This window comes from Amia ocellicauda, chromosome 7 (assembly GCF_036373705.1).
Source record: "Amia ocellicauda isolate fAmiCal2 chromosome 7, fAmiCal2.hap1, whole genome shotgun sequence".
NCBI classification, from domain to species: domain Eukaryota; kingdom Metazoa; phylum Chordata; class Actinopteri; order Amiiformes; family Amiidae; genus Amia; species Amia ocellicauda.
This window is the reverse complement of record NC_089856.1, coordinates 14565989-14590505: the sequence shown is the minus strand read 5'-3', so window position 1 is coordinate 14590505 and position 24517 is coordinate 14565989. Positions and strand designations below refer to the sequence as shown.

Here is a 24517-nt window from a genome sequence, read left to right as displayed (position 1 = left end):
AACTCCAGGCAGGCTGTCATGTGCCTTTTACTGAGGAATGGCTTCCGTCTACAGGCCTGATTGGTGGAGTGCTGCAGAGATGGTTGTTCTTCTGGAAGGTTCTCATCTCTCCACAGAGACACACTGGAGCTCTGTCAGAGTGACCATCGGGTTCTTGGTCACCTCCTTGACTAAAGCCCTTCTCCCCCAATCGCTCAGTTTGGCCGGGCAGCCAGCTCTAGGAAGAGTCCTGGTGGTTCCAAACTTCTTCCATTTACAGATGATGGAGGTCACTGTGCTCGTTGGGACCTTCAATGCTGCAGAAATTTATCTGTACCCTTCCCCAGATCTGTGCCTCAATACAATCCTGTCTCAGCGGTCTACAGACAATTCCTTGGACTTAATGACTTGGTTTGTGCTCTAACATGCACTGTTAACTGTGGGACCTTATATAGACAGGTGTGTGCCTTTCCAAATCATGTCCAATCAACTGAATTTACCACAGGTGGACTCCAATCTAGTTGAAGAAACATCTCAAGGAAGATCAGTGGAAACAGGATGCACCTGACTCAATTTTGAGTGTCATGGCAAAGGCTGTGAATACTTATGTACGTGCTTTTTTTGTTTTTTATTTTTAATACATTTGCAAAGATTTCAAACAAACTTCTTTCACGTTGTCATTATGGGGTATTGTTTGTAGAATTTTGAGGAAAATAATGAATTTAATTAATTAATTAATTAATTTAAAAGACATAACATTATGACCACTGACAGGTGAAGTGAATAACACTGATAATCTCGTTATCTCCTCTCAGTGGGTGGGATACATTAGGCAGCAAGTGAACATTTTGTCCTCAAAGTTGATGTGTTAGAAGCAGGAAAAATGGGCAAGCGTAAGGATCTGAGCGACTTTGACAAGGGCCAAATTGTGATGGCTAGATGACTGGGTCAAAGCATCTCCAACTGCAGCTCTTGTGGGGTGTTCCCAGTCTGCAGTGGTCAGTACCTATCAAAAGTGGTCCAAGGAAGGAAAATTGGTGAACCGGCGACAGGGTCATGGGCGGCCAAGGCTCATTGATGCATGTGGGGAGCGAAGGCTGGCCCGTGTGGTCCGATCCAACAGACGAGCTACTGTAGCTCAAATTGCTGAAAAAGTTAATGCTGGTTCTGATAGAAATGGAAGAAGGTGGCCTGGTCTGACGAATCACAAGTTCAAGGTGTTGACTTGGCCTCCAAATTCCCCAGATCCCAATCCAATCAAGCATCTGTGGGATGTGCTGGACAAAGAAGTCTGATCCATGGAGGCCCCACCTCACAACTTACAGGACTTAAAGGATCTGCTGCTAACGTCTTGGTGCCAGATACCACAGCACATCTTCAGAGGTCTAGTGGAGTCCATGCCTCGATGGGTCAGGGCTGTTTTGGTGGTAAAAGGGGGACCTACACAATATTAGGCAGGTGGTCATAATGTTATGGCTGATAAGTGTATAAATGGTGTCATTTAAGCAGAGCAGTGTGTAGAATATTAAACTACAATATTAGACAATTAACTGCAATACATTAGACGTATATATTGAATTGTGTTGCACTAGGGGCATATCAGTGTTAAGATTGACTCGCGGTACAGAAATTAAGTGGAACACCCCTCATCCCACCCCTCATCCGAGACACAAAACCACAACCGGTGTCGTTTAGTTTTTCTGCTTTATTAGAAAAAAAGATTATTAATCCAGATTTACATGGAGTTAAAATAACTTAACTGGCTTTAAAACAAAATTAAATCAAATGGTTATACATTACATACATACATTTAAAAAGTAAATTTAGACTATCACACATCATAAGCTGCAGAAAACCTGAGTGACATTCCCTCTCAGTTCTCCAGTTTTGTATGAGCCAAGTTTAAGCACTTTCACATAGCACCTGGACCCACTGCAGGCAATTCAACACTTTAGTTAACTGGAGAGTTGCATTCAATATTCCAGTCACTCACTTAAGAAATTGAGGAAATTGTCAGTGATCTGGTTTACAGTTGTCACCCGCTAGTGGCTGTGTTACTGCTACTGCACATAAAGCTCGGGATACACTCGCTCTCCCAGACACATCTCTGCAAATACTGCATTGACTTCATTGAGCTGTGGTTGTAAAGGAAGCAAAGGGTTTATTAAAAAAAGAAAGAAAAGGAAACCTGACTAAAGTGTTACTCTGGTAAGTATGTGTTGGAGGGTTGCAATGCAGTTGCCCTTGTTCCCCATTACTCTTTAGAAGTGAGAAAGTTTAAAAAACAAAACCCAAACTGCATGGTGAGGCAGCCATGGCTGCAGTGCTGTGCAGTGAGAGTGAACAATGATTGTACTATTCTGTTCAGGCCAGTGGGTCCCTGCCCCCCTGTGCTGTCCAGCAGTAGTGGGGGGGTGTCAGCGCAGGGTCACGGGCAGGCCGTACACCACAGGTGCAGCCCCGATTAAGTGTTTGAGGCGCGGCGCCTGGCGGGAGGAAGCCAGGTGTGTCAGCAGCGCCCCGCCATGGCCCCCCTTCAGCCAGCCCTGCAGCAGAGCTGCCATGAATCGATCGATGTCCCGGTCTGTCACATCCCACAGGTTGCCCAGGACCAGCGGGCTGTGGGGAGAGAGAGAGACAGGTTATTATTTTAGAGGCACAAGTAACATTTTCTATACAGAGCTGGCACAGCAGCCACAACACAAAGAACTTAAATAAAAGAGCAAGCAGACAGGGGAGCAGCAGGACCAGCATTTATACATGGGAATAGCAGGGTCTGCATGGCTCTGTGTGCAAATGTTACAGTATGTATGTCTGCGAGAGACAGAGAGAGACAGAGAGACCCTCACCAGCCAGCCATGAGGTAGTTTATGACGATGCCGGCCCCCTCCAGCTCCCCGCGCACAGCCAGGGCAGCGCTGCTGCAGCCAAGCAGGAGAGACACGGCCCGCAGGCCCCCCCGCAGCACCCCTGCCCCGTCAAGGAACCGTGCACCTGCACCGTGCCCTGCGTAACTGCGTAGAGAGAAGGGGGAGGAGAAGTGTTATACCCAGGAAAAGCGGTCTGGCATGGAGATTAAAAAAAAAAAAAAAAAAAAAAAAAAAGACAGGTGACACCGGTCATACGAGAGAAGAGATTCCTAAAGGCAGGGGAAGGAGAGAGGTGGCACAGGAAGTCTGTGCTGCTCTGTACTCAGCTGCACTCACATGTACAGATCCTTTGTGGCCAGGGCCTCCTGCACTTGGTCTGATGTGGGGGCAGTGCCACACACACCCTGCCAGCCCTCCTCACTGCAGGGGGAGAGATCACATCACATCAAGGAAACAAAACCCCATCACCCACCCCGGTGGGGGAGGGGTGAATAAAATTCAAGCCTAACAATGGAGCTTCTCAGCTGCTTACACGTTTATTGCACAATGACTGCTATAGAGGCATCAAGAAACAGGTCAGTGCCGCTCACCTGGTGAACCAGTCTCTGAAACGCTCCTCGGTGCTGGGCAGGTTGGCCTGAGGGTTCAGCACATAGAATGCCCGTTGTGGGTCCACTCCCTGTCGCAGGACAGAGCCTGGGTCCAGCTGGGGGACAGAACCTAGGTCAGCCTCTGGCACCACAATTATAATTAAGCACAGACAGTATGTGTGTCAGGCTGGCAGTACCCACCACCCCTCGTGTTCGTGCGCACAGTCTCTCACCTCCCTCAGAATGCAGTGTCCCAGCAGGAAGTGCAGGCAGGGCAGGCGTGTAACATGCCGGGTCCTCAGGCTGGGCACACACTCCCACGGCAGCTTCTGTAGGTACTGTGCACACAACATAGACATTACACAAACAATCCAATCAGAGCAAACACGGCATAATACAGCTACAAGTTAGACCGCAACACACCAACACACAGAGGTCAGCGAGGGGCCACAGCCATTCCAGCAGTCACCTCCCCCACCTGACCAGTTCATTACCTTGTCCAGCATTAGGACGAGGTGTCCCTCGATCTGCTGGTCCGTCTGCACGTCTGCCCTGTCCCTCAGCATGGAGACGGCCGTCTGCAGGAGGTGCTGCGCTGTGTCAGGCCACTTCGGGCACAGCCCCCCTGCCAGGGAGAGCAGGTCAGCACGTGACAGGAGAGCTGAGGCAGACAGCACCACCTTGGGGGGGGGGGGGGGGGGGGTGGGGTGGAAATCAGCAACACAATGTGAAAAGGGAAAATACTTAAATCAGTAATGAAGATGCATCAATCACTCATGACACTCCTGCACAGACTGTACCTGTAATGCAGCAGTCTGACCTCCTGGGCTGCTCCACACTCTTGATCTTATGCATTTTATTAAACTCTGCTTCCTTTACGTACGGTTAGCACATCTATCGTTTTACTGGACATATCCTTATTGCTTATTGTGTTTTGTACTGACTATTACACCGGTTTTACAATGCTTTACAATGTTTCTTGTGTTAAAAGTTGTCCTGGATAAGGCAGTCTGCGAATAAACTCAATAACTACGAAACAATGAAAACCACTGACAGCCCACGGAGACACTCCCAACAGCAGCCTGGGATCACAGCGGTCAGGTCTGTCAGGAGCAGGCTGGTGTAGAAGTTAGATGGCAACATGTTGTTCACTTCCAAGTGCCTCACTGCTCTGCACCCCTAAGCACAAACCCAGGCCAATCCACACACACAGCCGCACCTTGAGCAGGTCCTCGCAGTCCTGGGTGCCACACTCGCTCAGGCTACGGCTCACATGTGCAGCCTGCTTGGCCACCTCGGGGTCCTGAGAGCAGGGCAAGAGGAGCCCCCGCCAACAGCCAAGCACCTGCTCCTCCATCGCCTCCAACAGCACCTGCAGAGAGTGTTAGAAACAGGAAATAGTAGCTCTGTGTTCAGAGGTTCCAGATTTGCTTCAGGGTCTAGGCTGAACGCCCCCCACCTTCATCCTGGTGTCCAGCCGCCGCCGGCCCTCCCACCACTCCACCTTGTCCGTCACATTACTGATCACCTTCTGCTGCTGCTGCACGGCCTCGAACTCCTGCAGCAGCACACTGATCGGCTTCTGGGGGGGGGGGTTTGAGAGAGAGAGCCAGGTCACTCATAGACTCGCAATGTCTGAGAACCTTGATCACACAAGCTCTCAGCTACACACACACACTGACCGGTCCATGTGCGGTGGGGATGCGGACAGTGATTGGGGGGGCGTCTCTCTCCAGCCGGGTCAGCAGCACGGTGTCCCCCACCTCCCCGGGAAGCAGGCTGACCACAGACAGCAGACACACCGTGACACCTTGAGGGGGTGGCAGATAAGGAGGAGAGAAAATAGAGAGAACATATCAGTCCAGTATTTTGCAGTAGGCTATAAATAAGTTTTCACGGCGGCAGCTGTGGGCTGGCCTGACTCAGTCGGCACAGGTCGTACCAGGGGGGATGGAGCCTAGCTGCTCCTGGAAGACCTGGCAGTGGCTCTGGGGGAAGGACCCAGGTTCAAGGGCAGGGAACTGGAAGATCTGCTCGAGCTGGGTGAGGAGCTGCAGGGAGGGTTCGTTGGTGGTGGGGGCCGGGTCCCCTAGACTCAGCTCCTGCAGACGCTCTGCCAGGTCTGGGCCCGACGCCTTCCTCAGCCTCCTGCGTGCATGCACAAACACAAACAGCACATTTACAGAGAGTATGCATTATATTACAGCAGGCTGAAAACTGACAAAATATGAGACACACAGGGGGACAGGAAGAGAGACTCAGACACACACCTGTGCTTAGGGGGGGTGCACATAGAGATCCACACGGGCAGACACGGACACAGACAGTTACCTGAGCCGGCTATGCAGGTGTCGGGCCATGGTGTGGCGTGCGGAGACAGCCAGCGACTCGCTGTGCAGCAGGGCGGTGAGCAATGGCAGGGCATCACCCTGGCAAAGAGACAGGAGGTGGCACACACGGGTGTACAGCGTGGTGGGGGGGCAGTGCTGCAGCGACACCAGCACTGTCTGCAACACAGTCTGCACACATTGCAACGAGAGGCCCTCTGCAAGGGGAGGAAGGGACAGACATCACAACAGAGACAGATGGCACTTAAGCAATTAAGGTTCACATAATTGTCAATTGTGCAATTAAATGTCAAGAGTAATTAAGGCCCGAACTGCCTAAAAGGGAAAGGAAGGTATTGTGGCCCTGGGATACTGGCCTGTGGTGCTCACCTGGCCCAGTGCTGGGGTGCAGGGCACTGGGGAGGGGGGCATTGGGGTGCAGGCCTCTCCTGGTCTCAGCTAGAGTCTCATGGTGAACCTCCATCCCCTGGTCACGCCTCAGCACCTCACACTCTCCGTCTGGGATGGACCTCTGTGGGTGGCTGGGCCGTCTGCCAGCTGAGAGGGAGAAAACAAGTATCATTAGAAAACAATAAAATGGATGCAATTGATACTGACGGTGCTGGAGTAAAGCATGGCAGTCCTGGTTTTCTAAAAAAGGTGTCCATTGCAACGAACCCCAAAAATCACTGCTGCTGCTGCCCTCTAGAGAAGACTAAGTACAGTATTAACTTTGTCCTACACCAGCTATGAATAATACTGTAGTTAGTGGAACAAAATCACAATGAATTGACATTTGAACTACTCATAACCACTTTTTTGTTTTAACATATAACACATGTATTTCAACATTTGTAATGAATTATGAACACCGGCAAATGCTCGTGTACATGGATCAAATGAACAACATGGCTAAACATAGAATATACAGAAGCTGTACAGGAATTATTACCCAACTGGAACTGTAATGCAATATTATATGAATATATTTGAAGTTGTATATAATGGACTGGATGTAGCATATAGCACACTTGTGCCAACAGTATATTAGTATACTGTGCCCGGGTTGTGGATAAGCGCTTAGCTCCGCCTGAGGACCGCAGCTAATAAATGCCACCAAAATAATTGTACTTCATAAATATAATACACTGCAAACAATTGTTCAGGTTTCCCCGAGGTGAGGTCCGGCCCTATTCACTGACTTCACTTCCTTTAGTATTACCGTACTAAAGCTGGGTTGTTCCCCTATTTTTCGATGCAATGGTATTAATTCTGTACTAAGTCTGGGGCTGTCTTCGAAGGTTCAGATGTTCCAAGGTTCGTTCAGTCTCCAGACCTTCGAAGGTTTGGCACATGACAATCATATTGATTTTTTTCTCGTTTCTCGTTTTCTCGAAATTGACCAAGTTTGAATACTGTAGCGTGCCAATGCTACAAATAAAGGGTTAATGGGGTATAGGCGGTGTTGTGGGGAGGAGTGAAGGGAGATGGGATAAAAGGTGAAGAGAGGTGGAAGTACAAGTCATTCTGCGAGTGTGTTAATTCCTTGATACCTGTGTGTGCTGCACTAATAATAAATACAACGATTTGTTGTTGAACACGTAATGATGAGTAGGATCTACAGTGAGGGAAAAAAGTATTTGATCCCCTGCTGATTTTGTACGTTTGCCCACTGACAAAGAAATGATCAGTCTATAATTTAATTGGTAGGTGTATTTTAGCAGTGAGAGACAGAATAACAACAAATAAATCCAGAAAAACACATTTCAAAAAAGTTATAAATTGATTTGCATGTTAATGAGGGAAATAAGTATTTGATCCCCTATCAATCAGCAAGATTTCTGGCTCCCAGGTGTCTTTTATACAGGTAACGAGCTGAGATTAGGAGCACTCCCTTTAAGAGAGTGCTCCTAATCTCAGCTCGTTACCTGTATAAAAGACACCTGTCCACAGCAGCAATCAATCAGATTCCAAACTCTCCACCATGGCCAAGACCAAAGAGCTGTCCAAGGATGTCAGGGACAAGATTGTAGACCTACACAAGGCTGGAATGGGCTACAAGACCATCGCCAAGCAGCTTGGTGAGAAGGTGACAACAGTTGGTGCGATTATTCGCAAATGGAAGAAACACAAAATAACTGTCAGTCTCCCTCGGTCTGGGGCTCAATGCAAGATCTCACCTTGTGGAGTTACAATGATCATGAGAACGGTGAGGAATCAGCCCAGAACTACATGGGAGGATCTTGTTCATGATCAAGGCAGCTGGGACCACAGTCACCAAGAAAACAATTGGTAACACACTATGCCGTGAAGGACTGAAATCCTGCAGCGCCCGCAAGGTCCTCCTACTCAAGAAAGCACATGTACAGGCCTGTCTGAAGTTTGCCAATGAATATCTGAATGATTCAGAGGAGAACTGGGTGAAAGTGTTGTGGTCAGATGAGACCAAAATCGAGCTCTTTGGCATCAACTCAACTCGCCGTGTTTGGAGGAGGAGGAATGCTGCCTATGACCCCAAGAACACCATCCCCACCGTCAAACATGGAGGTGGAAACATTATGCTTTGGGGGTGTTTTTCTGCTAAGGGGACAGGACAACTGCACCGCATCAAAGGGACGATGGACGGGGCCATGTACCGTCAAATCTTGGGTGAGAACCTCCTTCCCTCAGCCAGGGCATTGAAAATGGGTCGTGGATGGGTATTCCAGCATGACAATGACCCAAAACTCACAGCCATGGCAACAAAGGAGTGGCTCAAGAAGAAGCACATTAAGGTCCTGGAGTGGTCTAGCCAGTCTCCAGACCTTAATCCCATAGAAAATCTGTGGAGGGAGCTGAAGGTTCGAGTTGCCAAACGTCAGCCTCGAAACCTTAATGACTTGGAGAGGATCTGCAAAGAGGAGTGGGACAAAATCCCTCCTGAGATGTTGTTATAGGATACCCTAAATCATCAATTTCTAAATCCTTTGAACATGTCAGTAATTAATGAGCAACTATTTGTGAGTTTACTGAACTATCAAATGTCATATAAGATATATTCACCCCAGTAATCAACTTCCCATGGAAACTTTTCAGATGATTGAAAATACATGATTACAATGACATTTTCCTTCTGCATTATAATTTCCTTATCTGCCATCTTTATAGCGAAGTGTTGTGCAGTAATGGAAATGTAAGTAAAAAAAATTTGAAAACATCTGAATCTGCCGTTTGGAATGTTTTGCTAAATGCACAGAAGACCCCAGAAAGCTGAATGTAAGCTGTGCAACTGTAAATTGACGGAGATTGATTGTTCCTCCGTGATACCATTTAACCAACTAAGTTAAAATTATGCATGATTTATTAGGCTTAATGGGTCAATTAAAACAGAACTGAAAGCAGCGTACTGGATGATCCCGTGTTCAGTACGCAGATCCGAGCTAACTCTGCAAGTTCGTTGCAATCTACCCATTATTTGTAATATTATTATTAATAACAGTAATAATATAACGAAAAATATATAATGTTGACCAACTCCGAATTGTAGAAGGGAGTCTTTTTATTATAGTTAACCCACGTTAAGGTTTCTGTGTTCAGCATCTTATACTACTTTCAGTATGGTTGTATTTTTTTGTTACTGAACACCGGGGTATATTCATCAAGGCTATTTCAGACACTTTTTCTGTGTTGAATAAAATACAAATAAAAGTTAACATGCATACGTCACAGCACCTGAAAGGTAAAGGTTTCATTCAAATCTATACACTAGTAGTTTATGTGACCTCATCGATAAATTATGCAAATCAGCACAAACAAAGTATCCAACCTTCGTTCGGTTTTGAACCTTTGAAGGTAAAAATTGACCCTTTGGGACAGCCCTAACTCACTCTACAAGTTAGCTGTAATTGACCCATTTATATTGAGGTTTATTTATCCCTCCAGCCCCTCCTCACCTGTGGTGTCCTGTTCTTCAGTGTCAGAGGCTCTGAGCAGCTCCAGACTGGTGTCCAGCCCCAGATCCCCCTCCTCTTCCTCCTCCTCAATGGTCCTCATTAATTCTGGCTCGGGCTGCTGGGCAGCTCTTACACCTCGCCTGGTCACCAGGGCGGCACTAGAGCGAGCCACCTTCCGGGTCTGGTCTCTGCAAGGGGCAGAGCTGGGCTGGGCAAAGGAGTCCTCCTCAGTGGAGGGAGAGAAGACAGCGGGGGGCAGGGCAGTGGTGAGTGAGGTTTTTCCTACTCTTTTTCTGCCCGGTTTCTTGGGGCCCTGCAGTGGTTTGGTTGTGCTGGTGGCCCGGCCTGGTCTTGACTTCCTGGACCCCCCAGTGCTGGGCTGCTCTACTGGGACGTTGTCAGCTTCTTCTACGTCACTTTCATCACTGAACACGACCTGCCACCCACACAAACAGACAGACGGACATGTGGTTAAATCTCGGGTGTCCACATCCCCACCTGCACAATCACTAGCCTCTTATAGCAGCTTCTCCCATCCTCTACCCCTTCTTCCTCCATTTATCACTCCCCTCTTCCTACTACTTCTCCTCCCTTACCCTTTCCCTCAACTTGCGTTTTTGTCATCCTCCCCCTCACCTTGAAGCGAGAGCGGGTGTTGCGTTTTGGTGCGGCGGGCACCGCCGGGTGAGTGTCCGCAGGGGGCGACGTCTCCTCATACACTTGGAACGGCACACGGGCCTTGAGGACAGTCCTGCCTTTTCCCCGCCGCCCCCCTGTGTCAGGGCGGCCTGACTGGATCGGGGTGCGAGGTGCTGGGGCAGGGGAAGCACAGTCAAAGGAGTAAGGGTCTCCAGGCACAGTGACCTCCAGCACCGCAGACTGCTTGATCACTGGGGTCTTGGCAGAAGAGACTGGCTTCTTTAGCTTGGCCTTGGCTGGTGTGGGCCTGCTGCCTCCCTCCCTCACCTTCCTGGCTGCAGGTTGAGTAGCAAGGTGCTGAGGAGTCTTGGGCTTCAGTTTGCCACCCACTCCTTCCTCCTCCTGCTTGTCCAGTTTCTCTCTGGGTGGTGGGTTCCAAGCCCAGGATGGGGAGAAGAGTTCCACCAGGTGACGGTCTCTCTGGGCGGCCAGGGCATAAATCAAGGCCAGGGCTTTGGTGGCCAGCAGGCCGGCACGGAGGGGCAGCAGTTCGGGGGCAGTGGCCTGGGCCAGGGCAGACAGGCCAGCGTCCAGGAGCTCCCAGGTGGCACTAGGTTTCTGGGCAGGGGGTGTGTCCAGGCTGCTGCATGCCAGGCGCAGGTAGATCCGGCCCACCAGGTCCTGCAGGAAGCCCAGAGAGGGAGCAGGCTTGCCAGGAGCGGCGCTGCCAAAACCCAGCTGAGCCAGCGCCATACCCAGCTGGGCGGACAGAGCCCGGCAGCGAGAGAGGCCAAGCAGAAACAGCTTCCGACTCTCCCGCCCTGCTCCCTGTTCACCAGACACCAGCCCCACGGGGGAGTCAAGCTCAGCACGGGCGGCGGCCCAGTGTACACACACTCGGGCCAGGCTGGGGTCACTGCAGCAGGGGCAGACGCAGTTATGGTGATGCGCCAGGGCGGACAGCCAGCGGGGTGCTGTCCGGCGCAGCGGCGGGGATGAGGTCAGGTTCCACTCCTGCACAGTGTCGATCACCTCACGGGGGAACGCCACCCGGCTGCTGAGAAACTCACCCTCCTCCTGCATGGCATGTTGGTTAGCGGAGGGTGCCACTGGCTCATGTTTCTTCAGTGTGCGGCCCTTCTTTGGCTGGATCTTCACCCCTGGCCTCCTCTCAGCACAGCTGCTGGGATCTGGACAGAAGAGAGACAATACATCAAGAGGCAGCAATGCCCAATCACATTAAAAGTCTGTGCCTAATGGTTCATTTTTACATTTTGTACAATTGTTATATTTGTTTTTCCCATGAAGCACTCATGGAAATTGATTATTTAACAAAGACACTGTGTGCGCCCCCTATCCCTTTTCCACAGCTCTGGGTGAAAGATTGGATTATCCATTTCTCAAGATGGCAACAGCCTCTTTTGTTGGACCACATATTTGTTGTGGATCAGTGATGGATGCTCTGCTGCACTGAGCAAGGTCATGGAAATACAGTTTCCACCAGTACAGAAACTGCAGTGACCTCACTGACCAGTATAGAGACTACACAGTGACCCCACTGACCAATGCCTTGCTCCAGCAGCTCTCGGACATGCTGCAGGTCCAGGCCGCTCAGCTCACGTTCCCCCCGCTGCAGCTCCAGCTCTGCCTTCAGCAACAGGAACTCAGCCCAGCTGCAAACAGAGATACAGTACAGACAGAGGTGAGAAGACGGCCACAGCCCTGATACAGTCCCCCACTATCCCCTGTGCCTGGGACTTTCCTGCCTGCCTTTCCCAGCACCTCCATCCTTCTCTCATAAGCCTTCCTCTCATCCCCCTTTCCTTCCCAACACTGCAGTGAAACTATTCCAATCACCCCTCCCACTTGCATCTGTACCCATGGGCAAAACATTACACACAATAAAGCCCAGCTATGTACGCAGGGACCGCTTGCGCAGTGGTGGCAGAGAGAAGGTGCAGACTCACTGCCGGAGCGTCTGCAACTTGGCGGTCAGCCTCAGGGCCTCCAGGCACACTGCCCTGGCCTCGCAGGCGGCCCCAACCTGGCTGTACACCAACACCAGCCGCCGCGAGCAGCCCACCACCTCAGCCAGCACCTGCCACTTCTGCAGCACGTTCTCTCCTGAGAAAGGGGGAGAGGAGAGGGGTCATTGACAGGTTCAGATACAAATGGAAACTGGACGATGGCTGGTAAGGTGCTGGTCGTAAAGGCCATCCTCTTCCCGATACTCCTCTACGTAGGAATGATCTTCCCCCCAGACAAGGGTATCGCAAAACTAGTGACCCGAATTATATTTCGGTTTGTCTGGGGGAGCAAAATGGAGAGGCTGAAAAGAGTGCAGATGGTGAAGGGTACCCTGGATGGAGGTAGGGGGGTCCCGGACGTTGTGCGGCTGATAAAGGCGCAGGGGCTGGCCTATGTGGTCAAGAACATCCAGGCTGCTGGCAAGAAAGTGAGTTTCATGAACCGCTTTTATTTTGCCAGCAGCCTGAGACCATTCGGCCTCTGCGCCATGGACAACACCAGGCCGCACTCGTGGGATCCCCCGCCGTTCTACAGGGCGCTCCGAGCCTTTGCGCTCGAAGTAGGCCTCCATAAAGTCGTGCTGGCCTCCTGGGATTATAAGACCATCTGTAGTCAGATGAGATCTGCCCAGGAGACCAGCCGGATAGAAGATTTCCCTCCCGAAACCTGCCGGTTTATCTGGGCTAACGCTACGCACGTTTGCCTCACGAACACGCAGAAAGATGTCTCCTGGATGGCTGTGAGTCGGTGTCTCCCCACCCGAGTGTTTATGCACAGAAGGGGCATAGCTCCTTATGACACCTGCCCCTATAAGGGTTGCTTGGGGAAGGAGACGGAGGCTCACATCTTTAGTGAGTGCCCCTCCGCCCACAGGGTCTGGCTCCTGTTTTCTCCGTTCCTCCACAGGTTCGCCGTTCCTGCGCGGGCGACCGCCCAGCAGATCCTATACGGTCCAGCCAAGGGAATCTCTACATCTACCTTGAGGTGCTGGTGGCGTGTCGTCTGCGCAGTGAAGCAGGCACTGTGGGAGGGACGGAACATCTGTTTGTTCAATAAGCAGGAGCTGGACCCGATCGTCATCGCGCGGAGGGGCATGGTGTTTGTGAAAGACTACGTCAATCTGGAGGTCCATCAGAGGGGCAAGGAGGAAGCCTTTAAGAACTGGCGCATACAAGATCTGGGGGAGCTCAGGATCCCGTGATGGGACCCACCTCCGGGGACGGTTAGTTCCCCCTGCTGGAGCCCGAGTCCAAGATCTTTTAAAGATCTTTTAAAGATTTTATGAATGATTGTTTTTAAAAGAAGATTTTAAATAATGAATCTTAATTGTTTTTAAAGATTTAGTTGTTTTTAAATCACATTGTTTAGGGTTTTTTAGGTATAGTTTTGTTATATTTTGTTGTCAGATACATTGACCGTTTTGGGTTTAATTTAAAATGCATTGGACTTTTTTTGTTTGTTTTTTATTTTTTCCTTTTTAATTGTTTTTTTAATTTGTTCAATGCATTTTCAGTTATTTTCAATGTGCTCAAATCAAATAAACAAAACGTGATAAAAGCAAAAAATTGCACACCAACAAAATGCATTGGACTTTTTTTGTTTGTTTTTTATTTTTTCCTTTTTAATTGTTTTTTTAATTTGTTCAATGCATTTTCAGTTATTTTCAACGTGCTCAAATCAAATAAACAAAACGTGATAAAAGCAAAAAATTGCTTTCCAACAAAAGTTTTTTTATTTAAATTAAACCCAAAACGGTCAGACTTTTGTTGGTGTGCAATTTTTTGCTTTTATCACGTTTTGTTTATTTGATTTGAGCACGTTTATTTTAAAGTTAATTGTTTTAGTTAAAATCACAAAGATTTTAAAAATTTTTTAAGTGATTTTAATGATTGATATTTTAAATGATTTTAATCATAAGTATTAAAATTGGAATTGTTTTATTTTAAGAAATGTAAAATACTCAACCCAATAAACAGTATTTTACAAATGGAAACTGATAGTTAGCATGTCTGTGTGCACACACGTGTATGTGTGTGTGTGTGTGTGTGTGTGTGTGTGTGTGTGTAGTTTTGGCCTGTACCTTGGTCCACGAAGCGTGTGTTGACGATTGTCTTGGTGTTGCCGATCAGGCCGTTACCCATCAACGATACCACCACACTACACAGTAGCTTGCGGCTCTCGCTCAGCGCTGCATCAGGACTGCGCCACCCTGTGGACCAGTCAGTGTTACCACACAGCGTGACACGCAGAGAAAGGGGTGGGGCTAAGGATTCAGCTACTTGTAACCAAATTAAGACAAATTCAATTAACTAAATTGCATTAGAAGTCAGAATATTATTTTTTAATTTTTTTAGCTCATCTTTACAGAGGTCGGGTGCTGTGTGTAGTGTTGAACGCACCATGCTGGGTGATCTGGAGGCGCTGAGAAGGGGGGAGTACAGAGGTAGGCAGGCTCAGGTAGGTGCCCACCGTCTGCATGACACTGGCACGCAGGAGGCACCAGCTCTTGGTCTGCTTCTGTCCTGCTAGTTTCTGCAACACCTGGGCCAGGTGAGACACACCCTCCTCCACCTGGAACAGACAGATAGGCATGGTAAAAGCTTTACAGAGCAGCAGTTTCATTGGGACACACCGGTGGGGAAAGGAGGAGTAGGGAAAAGGGAGAGCATGTGCAGAGGAATACAGGTAACTGGAGGAGTGGCAGGGCAAGGGGTAATTGCAGGAGCCACCCTTCGTCTCACTCACCTGCCCAGTGTCACAGCACAGCTGGCTCCTCAGCAGTGCACACAACAGGCGGAGGAGAGAGAGGCCCTCTGAGCCAAGGTCATCGCTAGACAGACAGGCTTCCGCAGCCTCCAGCTGGGGCTGGACAGACAGGCAGAAAAACCAAGAGAATGAGGAGAGCGGCACAATTAAGGTTCTTCAAAAGCTCAAAATCAGCTGAATGAGCTACTACACTTCATTGAAGCAGTTTTCTGTGGTGGGGGGGTGGGGTACCTGTGCCAGGGTGGGGGCACCCATCTCCAGCAGCAGCTTGGCTGAGTGGCACAGTGCAGTGGCAGGGCTGCGGCCTTCACCAATAGCTCCAGTGAGTCGGGCAGCCAGAGAGTAACTCTCCAGGGCCTGCAGGGACTGATAGAGGGATGAGACACTGTTTTACATACTTATGCAGAAAAGGAGAAATCTATACATGTAGCAGTTTTCCACACACATAATATTAATTAACGCCCTCCTCCACCCACAACCCTTAGAGAGAGAGGAAAAAATAATAATACACCAAATACAGTAGACAGAGGGCAACCAACCTTGCCCATCAGTCTGTACAGGGCGGCTGTGAGGTGCAGTGAGGTGGCGGTCTGCTGGACACTGCGCACTGCAGGTAGGCCACCCCCGGACAGCAGCTCCCGCCACAGACCCAGGGCACGGTCCAGCGGCTGGGACTGCTCTGAGAGGGAGCGAGCAGGAGAGAAAGTGAGTATCTGTGTTCCCTCGGCAGGCTTCTCCACAAGCAGGATCTCAGCCGAACACTTTGCTTAAATGGTTCTCTCGATGGTTTACAATCCCAAAATACACCATTGTAAAGTCATCAATTTGAGGAGCAAGCTGCTTTTGTGTCTAAAAATCACAAGAACAGATAGTGATAGGGTGTATATGTATATCATTCCCAAGTTTGCTCAGGGGGACAGTAACAGGGTGTGTAGGGGGTACTCTCACCGCTGTCGGCCACCAGGCTGAGGCGGAGGCCGTTATACACCAGCTGGCTGTCCTGCTGTCGCTCCTCGTAATCCAGGTCATTGGGCGTCTCGTCGTCCAAAGCCATTTGACCGCTCTCCTCTGCTGCCCGCACACGCTGTTCCATTTGCACCGCCTTCAGGGGGAAATGGAAAAAATGAATAAACCAGTGAGAAAGAGGAGAAGAGTAAGAGTAAGATTGAGTAAGCATAGGGTTGCAGAGACTCTGAAACTTTCCGAAAAGTTTCCATGGGAAGTTAAGCCTGTGAATTTTGGAAACATATAAGCTATACTATAATACTATAAGCTTTTAGCTAAGTTTTGATTACTGGGGTGAATATATCTTATATGACATTTGATAGTTCAGTAAACTCACAAATAGTTGCTCATTAATTACTGACATGTTCAAAGGATTTAGAAATTGATGATTTAGGGTATCCTATAACAAAGTGGATTGGGGCTCTCCAGGACCAGGGTTGGAGACCACTGGCCTAGAAAAGCATTCAAACTTCAAGATTAAAACTACAAACCATTAACAGAGAAATGCACACCTTCAGCCAAACTTTCCACCTAAAGGGGATGCTAAAAATCTAAAACCTACTGATATAGCTTGGAAGCCATAAATGTAACTGCCTTCAATGTCGATTGTTAAAACATCAGCTTTATAAATACTTTGCTTTAGACTACTTTCATTTTACAGAATTATGTTCAAACTCATAAATATATATGTTTTCTGTTAGAAGGACTTGCAATTAAGTCTGCTTATGATAAGGTAAAAGGTTGATGTTTCTGTCTGCATATGACATGGAAATGTAGGGGTTATTTGCATAGGCTCTATTTACCATTTTATTCCTGATAAATATGAAAAGTTTCTACCTTTGAATATTCCCAAAATTGTGCAACACTAAGTACACAGGTGTGAAAAGTGAGCTATTGACAGAGGCATGGGCACACACAAGTGCTCACACACACACACCTCCTGCAGGTTCCTCTCCAGGGTGCAGATGTAGAGCCACAGCGAGGCGTGTGCCCGGTCGTCCTGCAGACAGGCCTGGTTCTCCGCCATCTCAGGTTCAAGCTCCAGCAGGCGAAGGGCCTCCTGGATAGAGTCCAGGGCAGAGCTGCAGCAAAGAGAGCCATCAGGGCTGAGCACCATGTAATAAGGGCACCCAGACAGAGTGATCAGTACCGGGCTGGGCACCATGCCACAGAAACCTCTCAGTGCATCCGCTCTCTTCTACTGCCCTGGCACTGATCGGCTTCAGTGTGCTGTGGGCCTCTATGCCATCCCAGTCCTCCAGCATGAGGTCAGACTGTGTTGAGTCACAGCTAATCCCAGCAGCACTGGGCCTCCAACCCAAGCTTCACCCCTCAGGGAAAACCCATCCTTGCACTCAACTAAAAGCAATAAGATGCAGATGGCCACACAGAGGCCGAGACAAACGCACGCCCAACCCACCCCCGTGGGCTCACCAGTCAGTGTGGAGGGCGAGGTTGTTGTAGCAGAGCAGCTGGGCGAGCTGACAGAGCAGGGCAGCGCGCAGATGTGTGTGGGCGCTGCCCTCATGGCAGATGTCCAACAGGTCACACAACGTGTTGTAGCGCTCTTGCGCTGTGTCGCCGGCAACGCTACGGTACGCACTGAGCTCCTCCTGCAGCAGCGCCAGGAGCACCTCCTCGGCCGGCTCCTTGCCCTCAAACCCGTCCTTCAGTGTCCTGCAGGGAGAGGGGAAGAGAGACGAAATAAGCACCACACAGGAAAACACTAGTTTAGAAATGGGCAGATCCCCTCCCTCTTCTCACCTGAGCTGGGTCTCCTCCAACCCAGCCCGTGCGGCGTCGCCCTTGGTCTTGACCCACAGGGAGACCGGCTCGACCATGTGCTGGATCACCTGGTCCCTCAGTGCCCGCAGCCAGCGCACCACCCAGCCCAGGGCCTGGTCCAACTGACCCTCCTTCCGCGAGCTCTGCACTGCTACCAGGAACGCCCGCTGCAGCTGCACACAAAGGGGGGGAGAAGAGCATGGGTTCAAAAAGGAAGTGCTGAGTAGACCTCATATGTGTTATTGTGTACATGATTTTGTGCTTTGGGGGGGGCGGTGGGGCTTCCAATCACTTCTGCAGAGATGGCAGGGGCTTTACTGTAAACCTATGTCAGCTAACAGTGTCAGCTGAGGAGTCTCACACAGACGCACACTCCCACAGTGGTCAGTTACAGTTCATATCAAATAGATCAATTACAGGCCCAATCACTCCACACGCACAAGATCTCAGAATACGGTCAGCATGTGCTCATCCACAGGGGCTGACAATGAAATGACACTTATACCCATCTACACTGCTTTGTACAGGGGGGGGTGGGGATGTGTACCTTGTCCAGGGGCAGAGGAGGGCAGGAAGGTCGGCCGAGCTCCTCGCACAACAGTTGCACCAGAGCGCTGGCCTCGCTGTAGCACTTCTGGTTGTACAGTGCACAGGCCAGGTTACTGACATCGCTGGCTGCAGAGGGAAGCGGGAGATGAGGGGTGACTGACAATGAATTCAGTCGCTCGACAGCACAGTGGAGAGAGAGAGAGGAGAGGGGAGGGGAAATGGGAAGAGGAGGGAAAATAGAGAGAGTTACCAGCTTTGACAAAGTGCTCCTCTTGCTCAGGGGCAGGCAGAGCTTCCTGCTTCGCCAGCATAGCGACGGCCGCAGCACGACAGTACAGCAGCACCCGGCGCAGGACCTCAGCCTCCTCCAGCTACACACACACAGATAGATAGGCAGGGTTACACTGCTGCAAAATATCCTTCCAGCTCTGCTTTACTGTGGTGCAACTTGGAGAAAGGACAGCTAACAGCCCCACACCCTCCTACCTGTGCTGCCAGAAGGCTGTCGTAGGCAGCGAGAAAGCCCTGGTGCAGGCTGTGGAAGTGCGTCTGCTGTAGGAGCCGGCGCTCCGATGGGGACAACGTCACCTACAGCCCGGCACAGAGAATAACCACTGATCAGCAGAGATACATCTCAGCATAAAGAACACCACAGCTTCCAAGACATCTCTTAGTTAAATCATTCACAACTTAATGATGACTGTAGTACTGTTACCAGAGAGGCAGAGACTCACGCTGTCCAGGCGTCTTTGCAGCAGGTCCTGATACTCCTCGGAGAAGGAGAACCAGGCCAGCAAGGCAGGACCGTTCAGCACCCGGGTGTGGCTTCGGCCCTCAGGTCTTTGAAGCCCTGCCTCCAGCGCCCAGGCCACAAACTGGCAGCCACCCAGCATGCCAAGAGGGGGGGCACAGGACGAGGGGAGTGCCCTCAAGGCACGGGCACACTGTGTCAACGGCTGCCCGCAGTCCCCCTCTGCACAAAGGGCCTGGAGCACGCTCACCCCGTGCCGGACAAGAACTAGGCTGAGGCAGGGGCAGAGCGTGTGTGCATGGGTTGAGGGGCACAGCTCCCGGCCCCAGGCTGTGGCCTGCTCCAGGTGGGTGGCTGCCATTCCCCAGCAGCCTGCCTTGCTGAACTGCTTACAGTTCTGCAGCACAATCTCACACAGAACAGCCCAGCTGCAGAGGGGCTGAAGGCCCCCCTCGTCTGGCCTTGACCCCTGACTCCGCCGCAGTCTCTGGAGCAATGGCTGCAGGAGGAAGCGATCCATCTCCTTCAACAAAATGGTGGCGTCGGCCTCACAGAGCTGTCCCCGATTGGCCTCGTACTCCATCAGGGCTGCCTCGCAGTGACGCAACAGCAGGGAGGGGCCACCGTCTGGGAGGGGCTGAGGGGAGGAGAGGGTGGCGCCGTTGTGCAGTAGCAGGAAGGCAGTAGCCTGCAGCCGGCCGCTCAGCCTAGCCTGGGGGTCCCCCTCGCCGCCCTCCCCCGCCGCGCTCTTCCACAGCACCGCAAAGCAGCTCCGGACCAGCACCCCAAAGTCCTCGCTCTACAGGGAGAGACAGTCACACACCTACATAAATGCACACAGCACCTACACGTGCAGCACACACCACCTAAGCACGCATGCAGGCAGTACCCTCCTCAAACCTCCCCTCCTCCACCCGCGGGTTTACCAGCCCCCCCAGCACCTCACCTCTGCAGTGCTGACCAGGCGGCTGTACAGCAGTGCCCCCAAGGTGCGGCAGGCCCCCCCGGCACCACGGGCAGACAGGTTCCTGAGGAGGTGGAAGACGATCTTCTCAATGTAGAGCGGTGCCTGCTGGGCACCCGCCGCCTCATACCCACGCAGTGCAAGCTCCGCCAGTGCTACCAGTTGGCCCATGAGCCCCGGGTCCATTTGCTCCCCGCCGGCTGCCCCCAGCTGCTGGTTGCAGGCCCGAAGTACACGGTCACACACCAGGCGCTGTTCCGTACAAGGGCCATCACCCCGAACAAGGCCCTGCGGAGGAGTCAGCATCAGGCAGGCATAGTGCAACACACACTGGGAGTGCCCATGGAGAGTCACCAGCTTAAACACTATTCTATATATATATGCTTATCCATCTACGTAATATCATACTCCACATGCATGCACATTTAACAAAACCCAGGGAAAAGCAGGCTACAGACATGTGTTGCAGATGTTTTAAAAAAACTGACTGACATTTATTTATCAGACAACAGCATGCCAGCATGGAGTGGGTCACTCTCTCTTTACATAGCTCAGTGGAGGAGCAAGACAACAAGCTTCGAACTCAGATTTGCAGGAGCCAGAGCATTTCTTGCTCTGGTTATGCCACCCTGCCTGCACCCTGAATTAATTGGCACATTGGGCAGCGAGGTATAATAAGGCACAGCTCCTGGAATGGGACATGTTTTAGATACAGTATAACATGGGAAGCAGAGGTATACAGTACTGTGATAAGGCACACTAACCTCAAGCTGTGTGTACAGTCTGTCAGCGTCCTGCACCTTACTGATCTGTTTCACATACTCGTCCACTTTCAGACACTTCATGGTTGCAAATGCCCTTCAGAACTTTCCATAGAGGGAACAAGGTAGTCAGGAATTAACAACGAGATGCAATATTGCCAAGGTGTATATAAACAACCACTTAAACCAGAGACCTTCGCCTAACCTGTAACCCATATTCAGACTACCTTATTATCAAAGTCCCTCACGTGGGATTTTCATTCGCTATGGTGACATTTTTATTAAACATCCCAATCGTCAGTTCATGCCAGGCTAACAATGAGGTAGCCTAACACCTAGAATAATATCCAGAATTAAGGTATTCTGTAATGCAGTGCTACACCGGAGAGACTTGACACGATACACCATTGAGTTACAACTGCCTGTACACAATATTTTGAATTATATTTTAAATTCAGAACTGTGATACTGCACAGACAAACCCATAAGTGGCAATCTGTTGTAAACACAAATACAGGCGTGCTTTACAGAAATAAATAACAATGGAAAACAAGTGATACACGCCAACATTACAAATACTTGTCAACTGCAAAAAACTCGCAAGTCGCTTCAGTATAAACAATACTTCTATTCACTTTTTAAATTATGAACATTGAAAAAGTCTGTAGAATACTCACCAGACTACAACGAAAACTGTAACAGTTTTGCGTGTGTATCCAAGTTTGGTTTAGAATAAAATAAAAACTTCACGTTTAAATGGCAATAACCGCCATAGCTACTCGCCCCGCTCATCCACTCGGTTCAAAAAATACGTACTAGCCAATTACCATTCTTGTCTCGAGTACGTCACTCATGCGCCGTGCGTCACTGTACAGAGGTTGGATGGGTAATGTAGTTTGTTGCAATGTAATACTATGTGCACATGACAGCACGTAGACACTGTTCTCCTGTTGGGTCGAAATTATGTATTCGTTTTCATCTGCATTGTTATTATTATTATTAGTCTGCATGAGAGAACATGTCTTGCTCATTTACCACATCTGTATTATTCCTGTTTTCTACTGTTCCTACAGTCCTTACACTACACCAACCAAATTTGATGATATATAATTTATTGAAATCACCCAAAATCCCATTCAACAGCCGGATTTACAGCCATTCGAACATATACATTTCCTTTAAGGATGGTCAAACATGGGATCCTCCCTGTCAGTGGTGCTGATTGTCTCCGCATAGCTGTGCTGCCCCGTGATTTCACATTGTGGCCCTAAAACCACATATTATTGCATTTCACCTTATAAAACTATATAATAGGCTACTTATATTAATACTACTAATAACTAACTACTAACTTTTCGTATCTACGCCACTGGTGAGTTGTGTCAATATAATAATAATAATAATAATAATAATAATAATAATAATAATAATAATAATAATAATAATAATAATCCTGTGAAATAAAACTAGTAAACTAATGCACTATTCATTCTTATTATTGACATATTTTGCCATGCTTTTACAGTGATTTTAGGACTCTTTCCTACTTCTTAGACTAACCTACAAACTATCAACGATTCCAATTCGCATACTACCATAAGAAGTTACAAATTGAATGATATATATTATATCTCCATCTCCAGCTGGATATTATAAATTCTAGTATTCTTTAATGTTCAAAACACTCCTGCGTTCACTTTTAGATTAGAGAGTTTGTATTTATTTATTTGAATCCAAAAGTGAATATAACCATAACGCCCCCAAGTGTTCACAATACAGATGACAAAAGGTCTTGCGTGATATTTTCTGAGTTATAGTTCAGCTATATAATTGGAAAAGGACTTTTGAAAGACATGCAGTTATAATACAACACGTACAAATGTAACGCATATTTATGATTTACTAGCCTATTGATCTGTTAGGTTGACAAATGTTGACCTAAAATACTGAAAATAACTTCACTGTCACACATTTTGTTTTTCTATTGAAGTTTCTGGTCTAGTATTCATGTAATTATATATATATATATATATATATATATATATATATATATATATATATATATATATATATATATGATTCAACACCTTTAATTAAATCCTCTAAAAAACACTCTCTTTGTCCTGTTTGAGTGCCTTAGTTACACAGTTCAGCATTTACACTCCACTTCCGGGGTTTTGTAAAAACAACATCATGTCCACTCGCTTCTAGTCTCTCTGGCACAGAACTCGTCATGTGATCCGAGACCCTCTGCACAGATGATAATATCACTTCCCTTTCAAATCAAAAGACAGCCAGTACCTAATGGGAAGACCCTTCTGACCGGCCAATGATTGAAAACAGGTACCAAAGCTGCCCAATAGGGGCCCTGCTGGCAGGAGGAAGACCCGGCCCCCTCTGTGAAAAGTCTCCTCCTCACTGCAGCTCCCTGCCATTTCTTCTTTCACCTGCCTGTGATTGTACTATTGTGTTTCGCTTGCGATCACTTAGGGTGTCAAAATTAACGCGTTAATAACGCACTAATTTTATTAACGCGCGATTAATGCAGCGCGCATTTTGACCCGTAGCCTAGCCCGTAGTTGGAGAAATGGAGATGCAGCCATAGCGAGCCATGAGACAGGAAAGGATGCAGCAACAAAAAGAAATGGAGAAAAAAAAGGTCTTCTGAACGGAAAATTCATATACAAAACGATGTCTAAAGTTGTCTGCATTGATTGTCGATGTGACTTAAGTTATCACCGCAGCACGTGGAGTTTAAAATATCACTTGATGGCGAAGCATACAACTGATGTAGAGAGCTCTCCTCCCCCTCGCCAAAGGCAGACCGCACTAGATAATTTGCAGCGGAGACGGATGGACAACTCCACAAGCAATAGACTCACCACAGCGATAACTAAATGGGTGGCTAAATACTAAATGTAAACAGGCTTGTGTAAGTAAATTGCTCAGTGCAAAGAAAGAGAAGTAATGGGAACCTGGTATTTCTATGTTATTTTTTTAATGTGTCTAATAGACATGAACATATTCTTTGAAAAACATCTATGACCTTTGAAACATGTCTAGTCTTCATGCTCTATGTTGAGTATGGTTTCACTAATAATAACATAGATTTGCATAAAGCATCCATAATGTTGATTAGAGTATTAAAAACTTGAAAAGTATTAATTTAAGGTACATTTAGAATAGATAAAAATGTGCGATTAAATTGCGATTAATCACGAGTTAACTCATGACAATCGTGATTAATCGCGATTAAATATTTTAATTGATTGACAGCCCTACTTAGTTTTGAGAAGTGTGTCTTCAGAGTTTGGTTCTATTTTTTGCTATCCTCTTCGAAGTATTATCCTAATTTTTTGCTTCTTCGGAGCTTGGACTACGGTCTTTTATTATTATTATTGCTTCTCTTTGGAGGTAAGTGTGGGGTGGGAGTATTGATCTGAGTGGGCCTCGGTCCCTCCACTGAGATCTGATTTACCTCCTGTACCTTCATTCTTCTTTTACAGATTCGAGTGGCGTAAGGAGAGGAAAGTGGAAGCAGCCTCCCCTCGGCTGGTTGGCTGACCGTCCC

The 24517-nt window shown here is 48.7% G+C and overlaps 1 protein-coding gene across 1 annotated transcript; it reads right to left on the bottom strand.

The window, feature by feature from the left end:
- Nucleotides 1–1666: 1666 nt before the first annotated feature.
- On the bottom strand, nucleotides 1667–21739 carry espl1 (extra spindle pole bodies like 1, separase). The gene is made up of 32 exons (XM_066708628.1): nucleotides 21624–21739; nucleotides 20950–21051; nucleotides 20168–20473; nucleotides 19205–20020; nucleotides 18957–19058; nucleotides 18721–18841; nucleotides 18469–18596; nucleotides 17901–18094; nucleotides 17571–17813; nucleotides 17074–17218; nucleotides 16080–16233; nucleotides 15671–15810; nucleotides 15363–15497; nucleotides 15111–15230; nucleotides 14765–14936; nucleotides 14446–14574; nucleotides 12305–12461; nucleotides 11901–12010; nucleotides 10335–11527; nucleotides 9699–10134; nucleotides 6157–6324; nucleotides 5771–5984; nucleotides 5382–5587; nucleotides 5122–5249; nucleotides 4899–5021; nucleotides 4659–4811; nucleotides 3934–4119; nucleotides 3673–3777; nucleotides 3440–3555; nucleotides 3186–3269; nucleotides 2829–2993; nucleotides 1667–2598 (listed from the first exon to the last, which is right to left on the bottom strand). The coding sequence occupies exons 2-32, from the start codon at nucleotides 21028–21030 to the stop codon at nucleotides 2397–2399; spliced, it is 6732 nt and encodes a 2243-aa protein (XP_066564725.1). The 5' UTR covers nucleotides 21031–21051; nucleotides 21624–21739; the 3' UTR covers nucleotides 1667–2396.
- Nucleotides 21740–24517: the final 2778 nt, after the last annotated feature.